The 19,244-nt window shown below is 37.3% G+C and overlaps 1 protein-coding gene across 2 annotated transcripts in view; it reads left to right on the top strand.

Moving 5' to 3' along the window:
* The window catches only part of NEBL (nebulette), a 269,776-nt gene that overhangs the window by 167,176 nt on the left and 83,356 nt on the right, over positions 1–19,244 (top strand). The window contains exons 1-4 of one of the 2 annotated variants that reach the window (XM_055805485.1): positions 6,170–6,235; positions 6,332–6,403; positions 12,936–13,040; positions 15,163–15,273. The exons of the other annotated variant lie outside the window; for it this stretch is intronic. Coding sequence (XP_055661460.1) covers positions 6,170–6,235; positions 6,332–6,403; positions 12,936–13,040; positions 15,163–15,273 — 354 coding nt within the window. Of the gene's footprint in view, positions 1–6,169; positions 6,236–6,331; positions 6,404–12,935; positions 13,041–15,162; positions 15,274–19,244 lie in introns of those variants that run through there. 2 annotated transcript variants of the gene reach the window in all.

Raw genomic sequence — 19,244 nt, 5'->3', positions numbered from 1 at the left:
ACAACAAAGATTCCTAGCGAGTAAACATGCCCAGTCTATATGGCTAAGAAAATGAGTGCAAGGGTCTGTATATAAAGATAAATATATCTTTCTATTATTTCAGATTACAGTAAGCTGTATATGAATATAAAGTCACTGAAAAGAGGGAGGTAGTATCTTTAGTTTTTTTAGGATTTATTGTTTATTACTGGCTTTATTTACAGTCATTGATAACTTTGGCTGTGATTTATAGCAAGGCAAAATTTCCAAATTCTTATTACAGAGTCCTGGCTCCTCCTTCCACAGGCTTTAGTTTTGTATAAAATGAAAATTCTGTGAATGGAAAACTGGTCTATTATCTAGAGTTTTCTGCATTTAAGGAGTCTGAAGAGAAAAGCCATAATTTCCCTGATGAATCCTTCTGCTGCTGAATGTGGTTTTGCTTTTATGGATACCCCACACAGTAACCCAGTCAGCTGATAATTTCACTTTCTGGCCATCTTACCTAGAACAGCCTTGTGAAACCAGAGCCACAAGCTGCAGGGCAGAGGGGTGGCTTGGCTGCGTGCTGCTCTCCACTGCCTGTGGGGGACTGGCCTGCAGGTCTCTCAACGAGCGTAGCATCACGGCCCCAGTTTTGTAGGTAAAGGAATAAGTATTTTGACTATTCATTGTCGTAATGGCACTAGTAAGAGGTGGGGAGTGCTGAAGAGCCTCAGCTGCTGTGCCGCAGAGCTATGAGCTCTGGTGGATTCCCATACCTAGCTGGACAGTTGAGTGAGGGGAAAGGGGCTTTATGCAATTGGCAAGAAACAGAGATGCCGCAGCTATGTCAGGTAGAGTGGGTTAAACAGTTACGATATAGTCAAATGTAGCATCTCAGCTCCTGATGCATCAACTTGTGAAGAGAGCTGCAGGAGCGATAGATTTTTCAGGCTTCTGGTTAAGCTGAAAATACTAGGGGGTGGAAACACCAAATTCCTCCATTGTTGAGGATTTAATTTCTTGACAAATGAAAAATTGGGAGAAAACATCAGGTGAAACTGTATATCCCATTTAGGAAATACCATTTTTGAGGGTTCAAAACTATTGTGCAAATGTAGTAGGCAATTACGAATATTGTCAGAAAAGTGAAGCTGAGGTTTTGGGTTTTTTTTTAGAATTCATTATTATCTGGAAAAGCTTTATGCTAGTTTATTTCAATGTATTGCTGCTGATCACAGCTAAGGTTACATCGGCGTGGCGCAATCTTGTGCCATGATAAATACTGCTGCCTTCTGAATGGGTTCATTTCTCAGGATAATTAGCTGTGTGGGAAGGTGTATTAACTCAGGCATTGTCATGCTAACATAGCTACACTGCTTCAGGTAGCTAGATTACTTTGGATATTATTTTGTGAAACTGGTTGTACCATACAGGCATCTTAAATGTTCTGTCATCAAGATCCAGTTGAATTAGACAAGGTCTCCCATGACTATGTGTTTGCAAAAAAAAGTCTCTATATATGTATTTATTAGGCATTGGTAATTCATTACATTTTCTGGGATTCACAAGTCAGTATCCTAACATCTGGTTTGTATTAGTCTTTAAAAATACCATTGCCATCTCTGCTGTACCGAAACCTTAAAATAAAGTAAGTTCAATTGAATGAAGATCTTAGCTTAGAACCATGAGATATCTGCAGGTTCTGAAGTGCTTTTGATAAATGCAGTGTTAATGACCTGACAGATAACAAGCTTATGGGTAAGCTTTTTCTCTAAAGGGAGCCATCTCTTGTATTTCTTTTCTTAATGCTGATTGGAGTTTCATGTTCAGGAGAGGTCAAAACTGGCAGGCTGGGATCCTTCGCTTTCTTTTTGTTTGTGATTGTGGTGCTGATAGCCTAACTATGAACTTCCTTATGCAGGGCTGCTAATAACATCCAGTCTGATAGATGAACATTTCTAGAAATTAGAAGTAATTGAATCTCAGCACTTACAAATGCCTTGTGTGCTTCTGGAAAAGAGACTACCAGCTGTGACATCTTGTAATTGTACTTATTTCAGTGATGCATGTGTCTGTCCAGTGAGAATAGAAAATAACATTTTTGTTACAGGGATGATTGTGGGTTGATTTTTAACTCACTGGAAGCAGGGTAGTTAAGGCATTAAAACTCTGCCTCCGTTCTTACTAGGTTTTCAGTGCAGAATTGAAAGGAGTATATTTGTAATATGTGTATGCCTCTCACTATAATGCTATGCAGACTTTCCCACTGAAATACCATGGCCCTTAACTTGCAGCCTATGTTCCAAGTACCTCAGAGGACATCTGCATTAAATACATTTGAGATTTTGACATTTCTGGTACTTTTTCTTGGACAAGCACAGTTTCTGCTGTTCTGTGAAGTGGTAAAGAAGTTCTTTCAGCTCAACAGTACATGGGGATATTGTAGATCTCAGAAAGCTTTTGGGGATTATGCTAAAAAAGTTCAGTGGTATTGTTTGTTCAGTAACAGGACTGGGCGCCACTGCTAAGCTGTTATGTATATCAGGGCCAAAATGGGATGAAGCCTTTTAACTTTCTGGGCTAACATCTCCCAATTGTATTTCTGAAAAGATTGATAAAGGGACAAGGAGATGGTGGGGATTTGGCCAGATGTGGATGCAGCTGTGTTCGATCAAAACAGGCAAGCTGCACAACTGTGTGCCGGACCCAGCTGCATGCTGGGCCAACTCATACTCATGGGGACTTGAGCTCCTTTATACCCCATGTTTCGTCCCCTTCTGCCTCCTCAGCAGATACGCATTTAGACCAAATACTTGAGTAATGTTCTGTGTCAAAAAATAGTACATTGACACAATTGAATGATGGCTGCAGGTGTGGGAAGACTCGTCTGTCTCCTTTCGTAGGAGAAATCGTATAGTTTGCTTCTAGAAGGCTTGTCTTCTCTATCAAAAGTTCATATACAGTGAAAATTGTGTACTGCAAATACTGTGCTTCTGTGAACAATCTAGACCACATACAGTGATTTTGATTTTGCTGTAGCTTCTTCAACAACAGAGCCTCATTCTTAAGGCTAGATTTGAACTGAGATGTGAAACATCCATGCAGGGTTGCTGGAAGCGGAAATGTGGAGCTATGCAGCATTCACTTAAAAAATTTGAATGAGTTCATACTAGATACTTCCCTGAAGAACCCATTTCTCCCCCTTGTGTGCATATTAAGATATCTATAATGCAATAATACATCCCAATTTTGCCATGCCCTGTATGCATACAAATACTGTGCATACATAGCTTAGCAGTCCATTACAGTGTTTTCTTAAAAATCTGTAAAATTGGATTTTGAGTAATCTGTGCCGTTTCATGCTAGAACAAGTGACTACAGATTATTTCATTATATACCGTGGAAAATGGTTCAGAAGTATCAGTTTGGAGGTTTTGGTAAAAATGCAGGTTTTGCAGGTAAAAAGTAATCTTTAATACAGCATGCTTAACTGTTTTGGGAATGTAAAGCTCGGCATTTTAGCTAGGTTTTTATTCAGATTAGATTTAGTATTTTTAGGGTAGTTTTAAAAATATTTGTAAACATACACAAACATTTGCAATGCCAAACGTGCCTGCTGATCCTAGATTATTTATTGCCTCTTATGGAAGTAACCTAAGCTTGTTCTTGACCTGCAGGCTGCTAATAGAATCCTAATGCACTTCTAAACTGTGCACCTCTTAAATGGACATAACAAGGTATTCTCTGAATTGTATCTGGATATATTTAATTTTCAGGCTTGCTTTATTGCACAGTGAATATTTTCTGACAGTATTCAGTGTTCTAAGGAGGGTGAAAAAAAGGAAGGCAGCTTTCAGTGTCATATAGTCTCTCTCTGCATCTCTGCATGCTATGAAAAGAGTGCCATTTTGAATAACTTATATATGGTTAGTTGATGCTGTGGTATTTTTTCCCTTACTCCCTTTGCACTTAGTATTATATTTTTCTTTAATATGATGAGTTATAACAGCTGTCTTGCAATCCTTGCATTATAGAAGTTACATGGGACATAGCAAATTTGTGCCTGACCCAGGTCATGCAAAAATGGAAAAAATGAATTGTATCAAAGCAGTTAAAGATCATAGAATAGCATATTTGAGTTGCAGGGGACCTACGCTGACCATCTAGTCCAATGGCCTGACCACTTCAGGTCTGATCGAAAGTGATCAAGCTACAGAGAAAGCAAATCTTTATTATGCAGAAACCATTGCAGGAAAACCACAACATATATATAAATTTTGGTATGTTCAGCTGCTGAAAAACCACCAGTTATAATGTAAGCTGTTAAAAAGCTGAACACCTCCTTTTTCCCCCCAAACCCAAACAGTTTTAACTATGTCATTTTGACCATATTTGCTTTCCAGTGCAAAAAATTGCAGCAGATTTCCCCCATATTTAGCAAGCTTTGCAGCTACTAATAGCTCTTTTCTACTCTGAAATATTTTTCAATGTCTCCACTTAAAAAATTTATTAAACATAGGAAGGAAAAGGAAATTAACTGTGCTTGAAGAATATAGCACTTGCAGTATTATCAAAAAAATCCCCAAATGCAGCCCTGGTGCTGCATTTCTATCAGATACTTCTGTAGCTACTCCTGTCTCCTTAACATGTGGTCCTTGAAATCATGCATGAGTCTGTTGTTTAGGGATATATTTGCTGTGGCCATAATCTTAAAAAAATGACCCGTTACTGTGAATACTCATCTTAGAAGGCTAAACCATTTGTTTATACCGGGAGCAAACATCCTGAGCTCCAAAAGTAGTGAGCATATATTACAGGTAATTCTCACCTGTACAAACAAGGCTTCTAGGTTTCAACCTGAACTTCAGCAGTGCCACTCCAAAACTGAACTTCAGGAGCTTATATTTGAAATAGAAGAATGGAAAACCTTGACGCTTTCTGTACTATTAATGTATAAAGAGTTCTGTCTCGTGATAATTGCAGACTAAAAGGAGTTTGTGCCTTTGTTCTCAATATTTTTTTTTTTAATTCAGACCTTAACTAAGTCAGATGCTGTATTTTTCCTCTTCTTTGAAATGTTTCTTTTTGTAAAGAAACGTTTGTTTTTAAATAAGCTCCAAGGCCATTGTGTTTGGGCACAAGTACTTAAAATTCTTCGAAGAGTTTTTTGAGAGCACACATTCTTTGTATCTTTGCCTGATTGCAAAGCTGTGTAGTGGTGAATCACTTTACTAGATGAAGTTCAAAATTGTGACCTCTATAACATGAGAAGTATACAAGCTACAGTTTGGAAAGAAAAATAATGTTAAAATGCTGATTACTCTAACTGGTCCTGTAATACTTCCTTGCTTGTTTTACAGAAGCAAACACTGTGACACTATATCCATCAACATAAGGATATCTTTCAGTTTCATTGCAGCTGGAGTCAGTGACTTCATATTGAAAAAGGTTGGTTTTGAGATTACAAACCATGACAATTTTTAACAGTGAAGGAACATTCATATTTATGCAAATACATAGCCATGTATACTTGTAAGTATACAGACGTGTTTTTCTGTTGTATGCACAGGTTTAACCTGCATCTGACATGATGCAGAAAGCATTTAAGGAATTGTATGAGCTTTGTGAAAAAGGGGTATTACCTGAAAAATTTACTAGCAGTTACATTGCTGGGAAACAAGAATAGCGTACTTTTTTAAATCAAAAAGCTGTGTTATTGGACCAACAAAATAAAATTTTTGTGATAACTGGTTTTGGAGTCGTTGGTGTCTTGAATCTTTGAATTGTGCAGTTTTTCCATAAGTGTAGAGTCAGTATTCCCCTCTTAAGCCAGTTAATTCTACTAAATTACTTATGTTATGAATTAACTGCATCACAGTATTTTAATTAAGTGTGTTCATGGTCATTTTAAAAATAGTTGACTGGGGTAGGTCATTTAATTATATTTTATCTGTAAGAAGGCATTAGCTCTGCTGCAACTGATAGCTAGGCAGGCCATCTGCAATGCCTTTCAGTTCACTCACACTGAATTGTTCAGATAAAGACTGTCAAGGGCTGCCTAAATAAGGAAGGAGCCTTGGTAGAGTTAAGTGCAGTGGAGGGCACAAATGAAGCATTGATTCCAGGCATGCTGTAGGGTGTGAGCTGTTTCCTGCAGTGCTGAACCTTTTTAGGGTTTTCATTGTGTTTTCTGCAAAGTATTGAAATGAGAGTATCTGTCATTCAGGATCTCAGGGAGGATGAAAATGAGGATGGGGAAGAAGAAGAAAAGGTGAGTTAAACCCCAATAGCTTTGAAAAGTACTTATTTCCTTCTATTGTTACCCTTTTAGGACAGTAAACCTGGAATTATTACCTTACTTTTACAGGTCTTCCTCAAGCCTGTTATTGAGGACAGAAATATGGAACTGGCCCGAAAATGCAGTGAAATAATAAGTGATGTAAGTGATAGTGACTGGGTTTGGTTTTTTTTTGTTACTTCACATAACTGTTGTGTTATGATAGTGAATGTTACATTTGCATTTCTCTTTTCAAGTGGGTTTATATTCACGATACCTATTTTTTCCAGATATGTACAGTGCATCACGTGCCCATTCAAGACTCAAATATAAAAGCACACAAAATAATAGAAAAGCACAGCCTACTCTGGTCCCTTAAATTATCAGCTGCAGAAAGATGAGCTTTTCAGAGCTCTGGGACAGTATGGAAGCATAGGTCCTAGGAAAGGGAATGTTCCAAAACTGGGTCTCATGCAGAGGGTGTCTCCCATGAGAACATCTTGGCTGACTTCATGAGGAATATGCAGTATTTTTTTCTAGTTATAGCCTAATCCTATGAAGTTTGATTGATTAGAGCAGAACTGGGTGCCAGTATACATAGCCTTAAGGAGGGAGGATAAAAATAAAACAGATTAATTGAGTGTTATCTGTTGATCTGTGCTGATAGGTACTCAGAACTGCATAGCATATTATTGTTGACTTACACTTACAGGAAGAATCACTGAAATGCTTGAATGTCTTTAAAAATTATTTAGCTAGAAAATTCTTGACTTGCTTACTATAAATTTTTAACTGTTGATCAGATATAGACATTGTATAAACATCGTAGCTCAGATCCAAGTCATTTTAAATTGGACTAGATACAATTGCTTCAGTTTAACAGCATCAGATGTACCTTGGTGGGAATTTTATTTCTGTGGCCCTCTTGGAAAGTGTGTCTGAAGAGTAACTTTGACCCTTCATGTGAATGGGAGTAAAGAATGGTATTTCTCCTGCAAGGATGGTGGCTGGCAGCAGAGAAGACAATTACTGAGGAGAGAGTGACTTGCTTTAACAAGAAAACAAAAAATGATGTCTGGCTTATGGTTGTGTTTTTATCTGATATTTAGATTTAGGATGTTGTTGTTCAAGGCGAATGAGTATCTTAGTTTTAAGAGAACAGAACATACAGCATCTAAACTTTAGGTTGTAATTATTAGGGGTTATGTATCAGAAAAGAATAGGTAACTTAGAAAAACAGTATCTGGGATGTGTGGCTGTTACAGTGCTGGCTTGAAAGTATGACTTGACATGGTCAAAGTTTACTCTTTGTCCAGACACTGTCTGGTAATACTTTAATTTTCACAGAAAGAATACTCAAAATCGGGTAGATCTTTTAAGAGAAGCTGCAAGATGGCTCCCTTATAATCTCAAGCTACTTTAGGAAGTAGAGATTATTAATATTTTTACTGATGGTTGTCTACATGCTTTCTTTGGGAAAAGAATGGCATATGGTACAATAAATGCTTGTCAACTCATGTAAAGGGCAAAATGAAAATGGACCTGGAGCACTTATCTGTCCCAAAATACATTTATTGCTTCCATGCAACTGGTTTCTAAACATGACTGCTGCTCTTAAAGGCAAAAACTCCTTAAAAAATGCTGAAGAGATACTTTCTTTAATTGAAAAGAAATTTTTATTGTGCTGTGTACCCATTAGAAGTAATGTTGGCTGTGGCTGTTAATTAACTGATAAATGGAGTGGCTGTATTTTTTCTTGATTTTCTGCAGGGGCTTGGGAGCTAAGGTGAGTAACTAAGTTAAGCCATCTTTCTGAAGCCTGCAATGGTTCAGGGATGTGGGCTTTTGCTGAAAACTTGTGATCCATTTAGTCTGTTAGGTTTTCCTTGAGATATGTAAAGCGTAATGGCAAAGTGTCATTAATGCTCTCATGGCAGTAGTAATATGTAATGGTCCAGACCATTTAATTTCAAAGAAGGGACTGTGTTTCTAAATGGCATCCAATTTTTGGCCCTTATTCTGCCTCTCCTGAAATCAGTAGGTGTTTCTTCATTGGCTTGAATGGGATATGTATATATGGGGGGTGAATTTGGTTTCCCAGAATTTCTTGCTATAACTGGAATTTATTATGACCAGTGAAGTCCTTTGTGCTGTGGGGCTAAGTTCCTCACCCTGCACACTTCATTGTGGAGGCCAGTAAACTGCAAGGAGTTTGCATTCTTGCCTTTAATTTTTGACTCGATAACATTCAGAACTTTTTATATATTCTTTGTCCTTTTTAGCATGAATCTTATTGTTGGTGTACATCTGTACATTTTATGTGTAAAATGCGTACAATTTTATGGGGCTTACAGTTTGGTCATAAGATGACCTTGGGACAGCAGCCAGTGTCCTTGCTGACCGCGAGACTGGGTGATTGCCCTTTTGTGTTGGTGGAGCTGTCAGCACAGCTCCTCCATCAGAACGCTGTGCCAGGAGCGCTCATGACTGGATACTGGGGTTGCATTACGCTTGCCCTGCATTCTTTGCAAGCTGGCTTTAATTTGGCAATATGGGTTTTAAAAAGTCTTACAGTGGCAGCCCTTCACACACGTGTACTTTTCAGCCTTGAACTGTATGTAGGGGAAGTTGTGAAGTGTTCACATGCTCCGGTTCTTGAGGAAATCCCCATTTTCATTTGAGGTTGGCAGATGTTTGTTCTGTGGCTGTGATACCCCCTGGATTGTTTCTCCCTAAAGCCATTTCATTTAATCTCCCTCCATTATGCAATTTTATTCCACAGATGTTTTCAAAATGTCACGTGTGTTTGATTTGTATGAATTAGCACCCTTTTCAGGCCTTTTCTCTTCCATATTGAAATTGAGCTTGTCCATTTGCTTGGATTACTTATGTTTTGGTATATTCTCATCTGTTTGTTTTGGTTGCGTGGTGTGATGTTGTGAATACTGTTATAAGCAGAGAGGAAGATTACTATACAAATAAAATGGTCATTGACCAAACTGTCATAATCCTTTTTGGTAGAGAGGCAGACACTGCCTTCTGAAGATTCTGCTGAATTTGTTTTACGATACCAGTGCTTCTTTTCTGCTATGGGAAAAAGTAGTGCTAGTTTCTGTGTAGCTGTCCTTATACAGAGTCCAACTTTTTTTTTTGCATGTCCCTGTTATAAAGGAAGGGCCAGAGCAGAAACGGAGTGCCTTTTTACTCATACTGATACGGTTGTGACCGCCTAATTTAGGATGGAGCTGTTTCTATGAATGCACCATTACTAGTCATATCCTCTAACTCAGGAGGACTTTGAGGTCCAAATTCTTGGAGTCTAGTAAAATACTGTGAGGCGACAATACTGTGTGCTTGCTGTTCTTGTGCTTTTCTCTAGGTTTCTGTGGCCACAGAGAGGGGATTTGGTATTACTTGGTCTGTGGCCTAACACAACTCTTAGTCTTACGAGACTGTAAATTAAGAAATGTGGGATCGGAAAGGGAATCCTTAGTGGAAAAAAGTTCCCTTTTGATCTAGCATAAGAGCTAGATAAGAAGGTTCAGACCTTTTTGTGGCTTTTCTAAGCTTAAATGGGTCTTCGAGAGATGACAGTTGTATAATGGATCTTGGCATGATGACTGTCAACATGGTTACATCATTGATGTTAAGATACTAAGAACAGTTTTTTGAGTATATTCATATCAAAGTTAGATTAATATGTACCCCTGAATACAAAGGAAAGGTGGCTGCTTGGACTAAACTGTTACCATTGGAGCCTTTCCTTTAGCCCACAGTCTCCTCCTGTGTCTCTCCTGTGGAAGAGGCTGATAGAACAGGCCATGGGCGAGATGAATTTCCTTGGCGAGCCAGGAAGCTTCAGCCTGAAGGTTGGATGCTGTAGTTTTATAAAGTTGATCTTGCCAAATAACATCCATTCAGAAAAAAATGCAATTTTAAGCTTATTGTTTTGGTGGTTGTCTAGGAATTTTAATCCAATTTAACTGGATAGCTGTGTTGCTGGTCAGAGTTGTTTTATGATGAGTCGGGGAGAAGAAAGGGATCAGGAGAGAGCTATTAAAAATTCGGCCTTCAGTGAGCTATTGGACTTCAAAAGTATATCAAAAGAGCAGTGGTGGCTCCAGGCCATCATTTGCAAATTTTTCCTATTATTTGTTTTTTTCTCCAGGCTTACCAGTTCTATTCAACCTAAACAGTGTATTTTGTGGTGAGGGGTAAGTCACTTGCAGGCAAAATTTCCTGTTCAGTATTTTAGACATTTGAATTTGTAACCCCAGACTTTGGAGAACAGTGTTAGCTGCTCTGCCTATTCCTTCTAGGCGTTGGTTAAGTTCAGTCCTAGTCAACCTCTTAAGCCTTTTGCTTACATCATTTGTAACAGATACACTTTTTAAGTGCAGATGTCATGAGTTCATGATACTTGTCCCATTTCACCTTCCAGCTTTCTGATTCCATGCGATCCAAACACTTCTGTAGCAGACTGGAGTGTGTTGGATCAGTCTGACTGCACATTTTGTTGCATGTCCTCTCTAAATTGCTCACTTGAACCTACAGGCGTTTTGTGGCCTCTATGGGTTACTATAATAAATGTGAATAATATAGGAGTAAGGAGGTGGCACTAGTCCTTTACTGCTTTCAGTTATTTTGAAAGCGTGACTTACACACACACAGACACACACACACACTCACTCTCAATTAAGAGATACCTTAGAAAGCTTTCATGTTTAATTTTTGAATGTGATTATTGCTCTGTAATTAAAATGGATGTAATTACAGTCAGGTCTCAGGTATCTGTGGGTGATTTATCGAAGTTGTGAGTGGCAAGACTCTCCATCTCCTCTACCAAAGTCTCAGCTTTGCTGGAGTTTCCACTGGGAATGCCATCAAACCTAACCAGTAGACAGTCAGCTCTGTAGACTTCACAAGTCCCTTTTCAGCCATATCACTGTGAACAAATATAATCCTACAAAGCCTTTTTTTTTTTTTTTTTTTTTTTTTTTTTATTAAGGCTAGATATGTTCATGTGCACATGCATACACACACTTGCAAGTACATCCATGAATGCGTGCAAGTTGAAAAGTGAGTGCCTGCGCATGTTTACCACAAAACTGCCCTTTTTGCGTGTTCTCTACGATTACCTAGGAGTCCAGTGACACACACAGGTTACATGAACCATTGAATTTGTGGGTTCCTGAGTAAAATTATGATACAGTAATTTTACACCCATTCTTCACCAAACATTTGTATTTAGAATACACTGATATACAGAGGCAGACAATACGTTTGGTAATGAGATGTAGATCCCTTCAGTAGTCCAAATGTGGGTGAGCTCAGTAGTAACCAAAATTATTTCCTGTGTGAGGATTACATAGTCATCAGTTTGAGATGAATTTGGCATTATCTAATCCATTTTGTGGTGGACAAAAAGTTTGCATCAGAAAGTACAGGAGCAGCTTTTGTGTAAGCTGCCATCCTACTCATGAATTTTCCAAGTCCCTGTAGAGGAGTGTAGACTACAACTTGTGATATCCATTAAGGATTCAGAGAAAGAGGAAATTAAGGCTGCATATTTCTGTAATGCTCAGATGCAGATCATATTGCTTCTGTCAGTGCTTGTCAGCAAGTCTAGAGTGCATAAATGCAAGCTGCTGTTGTGCAGAATGTGAAAATGAGGTTGAAGAAATGGAGGCAGATAATAACCATGAAAGCTTAATACTAAATAATACAATTTGCATTGAACTTAACTGTTCTATGTACAAAGAAATAAATGTCACTAAAAACATTGAAGGCTATCCATGTAAAGTGTCTGTCTTTAAAACTTATTTAATTCATCTCATCGTAATTCACCATCTTTCTTCACACAGTTCTTACGTGATAAAGGTCCCTACACATTCACCATGTCCATAGATTTTATCCTTCTTGTGGTCTCACTAATACAAACACTGACTTCATCAACAGTCATGTGATTATTATACCTGCCTGTATCATTTGCCCCATGGTAAGAAAATGGTTGGTTTTGGGTTTTTTTTAAACAAAAAAAGAGTAGTGTTTTGGTTTTTTTTGCAAAATATGTCATGGTGATCTACTTAAAAAATGGTTTCCTTTGTGCATACACGGTTTTAAAAAAGGCTGAATTTAAAATTTGTTTGGTCTTAAAGAAATCCTGTTACTACTTGAATGTCATGGTTGTTGGGTTGCTTTGTAGGCAATGATTTGGCAGTAGCCTTCTGAATTTATTCATGTAACTCTTGGATTCATACGGGGCATTTGATTATGTTACACAGATTCTGTGCTTGCTAGGTCTGTGTTAGAAGTTTAACAATTTTATCTTTGAGATCAAGGATCAAGGAGATCAATTATTAGATTCTCCTTTCTTTAGAGATACTAGCACATCTACAGCAGTGCTGAAAATGTGCTGTAGATGTAGAGAAAAATCGTATCTTTTTCATCTTTAAAGAATTCTGTGACTTTTATATAGCCCTGGTACTGTGTCTGAGAACTGGGTGTTTCCCTTTGGCTTAATTCGAGCCAGCCTGAGGTATTTGCAAGCCACCCAGCATAGTATCCATAAACAAAATAATAATAATAACAACAACCACATTAATAATACTGATGATAATAATAATAATAGCTGTTGTTTATTTTTCTGTTTTTTTTAAAGAGCAATTAAACTTCTTTTTTCTTCTCTTTGTAGATACACTATAAAGAAGAGTTTAAAAAATCTAAAGGCAAGTGCATATTTGTACCTGACACCCCACAGCTAAAACATGTGAAAAGTCTTGGTGCTTTTATTTCTGAGGTAAGACCTAAAAGATTGAAGACTTCTGTTTGCTGCTTATCCTTCCTAAAAACTCTCTCAATTGAATGTGATGGTTTTTAGAAGGGGAAGGATGGCTTATTTCAAATAACAACTCTTTAAAACTGAAGTAACTTAAATTAGTGTATACTATATACGTGAGTAATAATAATTTGGAATTATGCAACACTTTTATTTTGGGAGTCCAAGATACTTCATTAATAGTTCCGAGGCACTCCTAGCTATCCCATTCTGTGGATAGATAAACTAAGGAATAGGAAAAGGATTTCTTGTTACTTACTCTGCAGTAATGAGTTTTGCAGATTGTACCTGTGCATACTTTACCTGCTGCGGAGAATTCACAGCCTGGTAACAAACACAAGGAGACAAGGAAATTGTTAAACCCATGTTACCACCCCTGTCCTCCTTCAGCAAGGGATTGGGGGAACATCAGGTTAATGGCATCGGCAGGTTGCCTGAGCACTTGCATGCATGTACATGCATACCCATGTCAGAGTTTTTAGCTCTTCATGTACACACAAACACACACACAACTGTAGTGGCAGATAAAAAATGGCAGCTTCCAAAATGCCAGAGTTTACTGCCAGCTCTCCATGTCCCAGGTACAACATGTCATAGGATTGCATCTCTCATTGTTTTCCACAGCTGAGAACAGCGGTGGGAGTTTACCAGACAGAGTTGCTTTGTTAAGGAACTGCTGTTTCTGAGTGATTTGTCTGTCACTGTGACCCTTGAAACACTTAAAATTTTTGGTACCTCATTTTTTGTGCTGCCTTTTTGATTAAGTATATTCCAATATCCTTTCTGGAGTTATGTAATTTATATACATTCTGTATTCTGTTTTCACCAGTTTGCTGTGTGGCGACATTTAATATAAATGCATCCGATTAATATTTTTGTTGTGTTTTATTGAATTTTCTGAGAAAGAGTGGCATGTCTCAAGGGGCAGAAATGTGGTGAAATTATACTTTCTAAGGCACAGACTGTTGTACAGAAGCACAATACAGAGGGAGTATTTATCAAATCCATCTGTCTGATTCCCAATAAAAGCTGCTAATTATTACTCAGAGATTTAGAGATATAAAAACATTTCAAAAATTTAAACATGTTCTATGTTATCACACTGTTGAACACACTGGTTGCTTATTGCAGCATTACCTGAAGCCAGTGATGTGATGGGTGGTTTGTCTTGTAAATTACTGACCTCTAGTGTCCCATAACCTGTTTTTGCAAAACTAGAACACTAAAATTCTTAACAGTTTGTCTACTGCAGGAAAGAGAGCCCTCTCTTTTGGGAAACGACAAGAAATGTTACAGCAAATTATTTATATATATATATGTATGTGTATAAATACATATGGGGAACTAGTCTCTTAATGAACAGCTATATATTGCACAGTAAATTAATGACATTAGTATAATTTAGGGTATCTTTGATATTTATGATTACTTTCACAGCATTACTTGACATTATTTTTTATGGATTTGAAAACCTTAGATCTGAAGCAAAAGCCTCCCAGATTTTGAACTATTATTCTGGTCTGTCTCATAAAACCCTTTTGTGAGGAATTGCTAGTACTGACTACTGGATGAAGTAGAGGATAAATAAAAAGCAATTTAAAAATGAATCTGTAATATGAGAAGATTAAATAGAAGTGATGGCAGACATGCTAACCCCAATCTTCCTGTCCTTTCCAGTTACATTTAATTGCTACTACTTATTAATCAGTAAAATACTTTTTGTTGGCCTCTTGTGGCACTCATTGTGCAAAACTTGGGAAAATGGAAAGAAAAAAGATAATTTTAGTTTTTAGAAACGATTTTTAAAAAGGCTAGAAAAATAACTGCTTTGCTTACCTTATTTTATACTCCCCCCCCAAATTATTGAATTTAATTAGGAGGTGCTGTGCATTGCTTGGTGAATTAGACACATACGCCTAAAGTATTTTAGTTATTTAAAGATCTGGTTTTGCTTGAAAGTTTATGACAGCATTAGATTTTTCCAGTTCTAATGGTCTATGGTATTTTATTTAATAGAAAAAATAAGTAGTGTGATAACTGTATCTTAATTTTTGCATTATATGTCACTTTTTCTCCCCTCTAGGTGAAGTATAAAGGAGCTGCTAAGAAAGACCTTTCCAACTCTCTTTATCAGCAGATGCCAGCCACAATTGACAGTGTGTTTGCAAAAGAATTAATGCAACTTCAGAGCAAGGTACAATTTTAGAATCACAAAAATTATTTTAAAATGAATTGTGTGACAGAATATGACCAATTTGAATGATATATTTGAATGGATACTTGATCACCTGCTTTATTCATTTGGGTGAGTTCATCATCCAGAGTTTATTGTGATACCTTCCTAACTTCAACAACTACTCACTTCAAAAATCTTACTTGTTATTTTTATTAAATATAAATTTAAAAACTACTAGTGCATTTGTCAATCCAATGAAACCAATTAGAAATCCATGAATTCAATAAGGAATTACTGAATTCAGTGACATTGCACTCCATTTATAGAATAAATGGATCTTACATAAGAAACATTTCAATTTGGGTGTTGTATTAACTTTATGAAATGTTTGATGCTGAAAGGAAAACAAATAAATAATGTTTTTTTAAAGGCACTTACTGGTAGCAGTAAAAGTATTTCTGTTGATCTGCATACTACCACTCACAAAAAATTTTATAGAATTAAAAATATTAAGTCAAGTATATTGAGCATAGTGTAAAACATGCAAACAACCAGTAAAACAGTAAATTCAAGGTCATTTGCCTCCAGGGTCTTAAAAAATATAATGCCCTCAATGTAGGCAGGTGACCCTTCACTTCCATTGATCTCAGTGGAATTGAGTGTTAAGTATGTGTAATATGAATGAAGTTACAGATTTTCATTGTTACTCATGAGAGTTACAGCTGATAGACGGTCCTGATTTTCTGTCCACCAAGCATTTCCACATTTTTCTTGTTTTGCCTTTCTCCTCTCTTAAAGTTATTAACTATATATAGTTTAATACAGCCACTCTGTGAACACACTCTTAAATCCATATTATTGATTGTATCTCAGTATGCATTCTTCTAATGCAATGATTTTTTTTCAAATAAAGGAAAATATTCATAACAAAAGAAAGCACTGAAATCTTGGGACAGCTTGGAAAGAAGTGTTTTAATTTAAAACAATTTGTTAATCAAGGCTATGTTAAGCAAATATTATAAAATGAAGTATATTTTGGCTTTCATAGTTTGAAATTGAACATATATATACTCAAGTTAAAGCAGCACCGTAGCTGAAATGACCTTAATGTGACATTTCATTGTACAGTGAGTGATTAGAAGAATTACAGTAGAAATAAATTGGGAATTAAAACTTGTATAACACTTCTAAACTATTAGCTTGATTTATAAAACACTACTGACTAACTTGACTATAAAACACTCACTAGTTTGCCACAGATTTACTGCTGGGTTCATCACAATTGAGTAGATTCTACATTAGTTTACACAAATGAGGTTAATTGACATCAGTGATGTGGCAGAAAAAATAAATAACTAAGACTAAACATGAAACGATTTGATTCAACAAAAAAACCCCAACAACTTTTAAAGGAAAAGATTGACATTTTCATTTGATATTTTTGCAGGTTTTCCTTAATCATCCAGCAGTCCTAGAGAAACAAATATGCATATAGGATGAGTTGTACCTAAGCAGAAACTTTTCTTGTAAAATTCATACCATTCCATTAGGAACAGATGCATTATAAATCATAAACTACCATAAAACTTAAAAGATACGCTGACACATTTTTCCAATTTGTGGTTTCTGTTGCAGTGGACCTGAATTTAATGATACTTTGAGAGAGATCCTAGGGGATTTTCTAGTGGAAAATCTTCTCTACAGTATTCAAATCTAATCCGTGTTGTGCCTATCACTGTGGTACCTAAGTAGCTAATACAAGGATTTCAGATTTCAGCTAGGTCAGGATATGGCAGAGGGGATTTCTGCTGCATCTATCTAGCTGGGATTGAGAATTTACAGGTCATTACTTCAGCGAGAGGAGACTGCGTATGCCATAGGAAGGAGAGAGAACAGCACCAGCTGGCCATTGTGCCAGCCCTCCTGCAAAAAGGCTGCTGTAGGCACAGAACTGCAGTCTGTCTCTCAATTATAGCAAGCTGATTTTAAATAGGTGCTGCTTTCCCGAGAGGTGGAGAATACGAGTACGTGTCCTCCTCCCCATCCACATCAGAACAAATTTACACCTTTGACTCCCTCTTCATGCTTCTTGAATGCGAGGCTGAGCTTGAATGCTTTTGTAGCCACATCAAGCAGGTGCTTTCTCTCGCTGTGATGCCATGCTCTTGGCAGGATCCATAGCTTCATCTGCCAAGCAGGTGAATCAGGACTAGGGGATCATGGTGTGGAAGAAAAAGAGCCACTGACCCTGCCTGCTATGGCCTGCTGGCACAGGACTGCTGAGGTTGGTATGCCTCTGCTGGGTGATCTCCTCACACAGGTGTGTCCTCTGCAGATGGTCTGTCCTCTGATTTGGTGTTTGATCCTAAAATGGTGCTGCTGCCCTGCTGCTGCCCAGCAGCTCAATTTTCAACCTACCTAGGTATAGTCCACTGTATTAATTTTTATACACTGTTTTAGATCACAGCCGTGATTTAGGAACTTGGAGGCAACAAGGGGACATTTCTTTTTTCTCACAAGAAATTATTCCCCCGCTACAGCTGCCCTCCACTGTTCTCTCCAGAGCAGACTACCATAGCATCATCTATCACTTTTGCATGCTTTAACTGGTACAGCAGTTGTCAGTGACTTCAGCAGAGCCAAGACCTTGTTCTGTAGGGTTCCAGCCATACGATGTCAGCACTGATGGGATCTTGCCATAATGGAGAGTACAACACCCAGACGTTTGTGGTTCTCCTCCTGTGAAACTTGCTCCCCATATTGGCTGTACTGGTTCGTGCTCAATTCCCTCTTCAAGATACATGGGAAAGACCGAAACAAGACCACCTCTGCAGGCTTTTTGCATAAAACCCATGTTTGCTCTTTGTGTTTTATTTAGAACTAGCATGAAGATGGAAGTAAATACCCACAGAGAAGGAAATCCATCCAAGATTTTGACAAAAAAATCATGACACTGTTTATGGGAAGAAAAATGTTTCAGGAGAATGAAGAAGAATTTCATAGCCCCACATACTTGCATGACTTTTATAAATTTTAGGTTTCCCTCTATGCAGAAAATTTGACTGTTGACTTCTAAATAGCTTTCTTGAGGGTGATTTTCCTCCCTCTCTCTTTTGCCATAGCTATCCCTCGGGTAAGCTGGAGAGAGCAGAAGTCCCTGTCCCCACTGTGTAACTTTATCTTCCTTGCCAGCCTACAAAGCTCTTCACCAATTTTCCTGTTATCTGCAACAAGAAAACAAAGTTGATGAGAGCAGTCTAGGCAGGAGCCCTCATTTTAATTTTCTTGAGAGGAAATGGGCATTTTCTGGAAAAATTGCATTTTCCTGTGGAAAATATTTCTGAAAGGAAATTTCTGATCATTGCTAGCCTTGGGCCAAGTCTTTTTCTTGTCTGAAGACCAGTAGAATGAATTCTTCATTACATAGAAAAAATTTTAATAAGGTGTCACAAATAATGATAAAGGTATTTAAAATTGCTTCGGGGGAAACAATGTTGAAAAAAGTATGTGTTTCATCACTTTTTTTAATCACATTATTTCTGCCATAAGAAGAGATTGCACTGGTTTTCTTCTTATCTGAAAGGAATAATCTAAAGCAAACTGAAGGCAGTTTAATTTTCTCCTTTGCACAGGGCAATATCTCAAATAGTAACTATATGTCAATGCTCAATAGTGTTTTCTGTTTGTTTTTGAAGATAATGAACCAAGTGTATATTAGTATTTTCAACCTCCATAGAGAAAGTTTCAGAGTTTTTCTTACTTATGGGCAGAATCCTCCTTTTATTTCACATGGATTTTTTTTTTTTTACTATGATAAACCTATTTTTTGTGGTTTACTGCATCATTTACAATCATATTACACATTATCAGACTGTTCTATGTAAGTCTTAATGATTTTGTATGGTATCAAATCTCATGTTCAAGATTTCCTCTTTTTTGTGGTAACAGGTATTAGTTTCCTGGACTTCTCTAGTTTTGTTTTACACCAC

Source organism: Falco peregrinus, chromosome 5, assembly GCF_023634155.1.
Source record: "Falco peregrinus isolate bFalPer1 chromosome 5, bFalPer1.pri, whole genome shotgun sequence".
Lineage (NCBI taxonomy): Eukaryota > Metazoa > Chordata > Aves > Falconiformes > Falconidae > Falco > Falco peregrinus.
The sequence above is the reverse complement of the archived record's forward strand: the minus strand, read 5'-3'. Positions and strand labels throughout refer to the sequence as shown.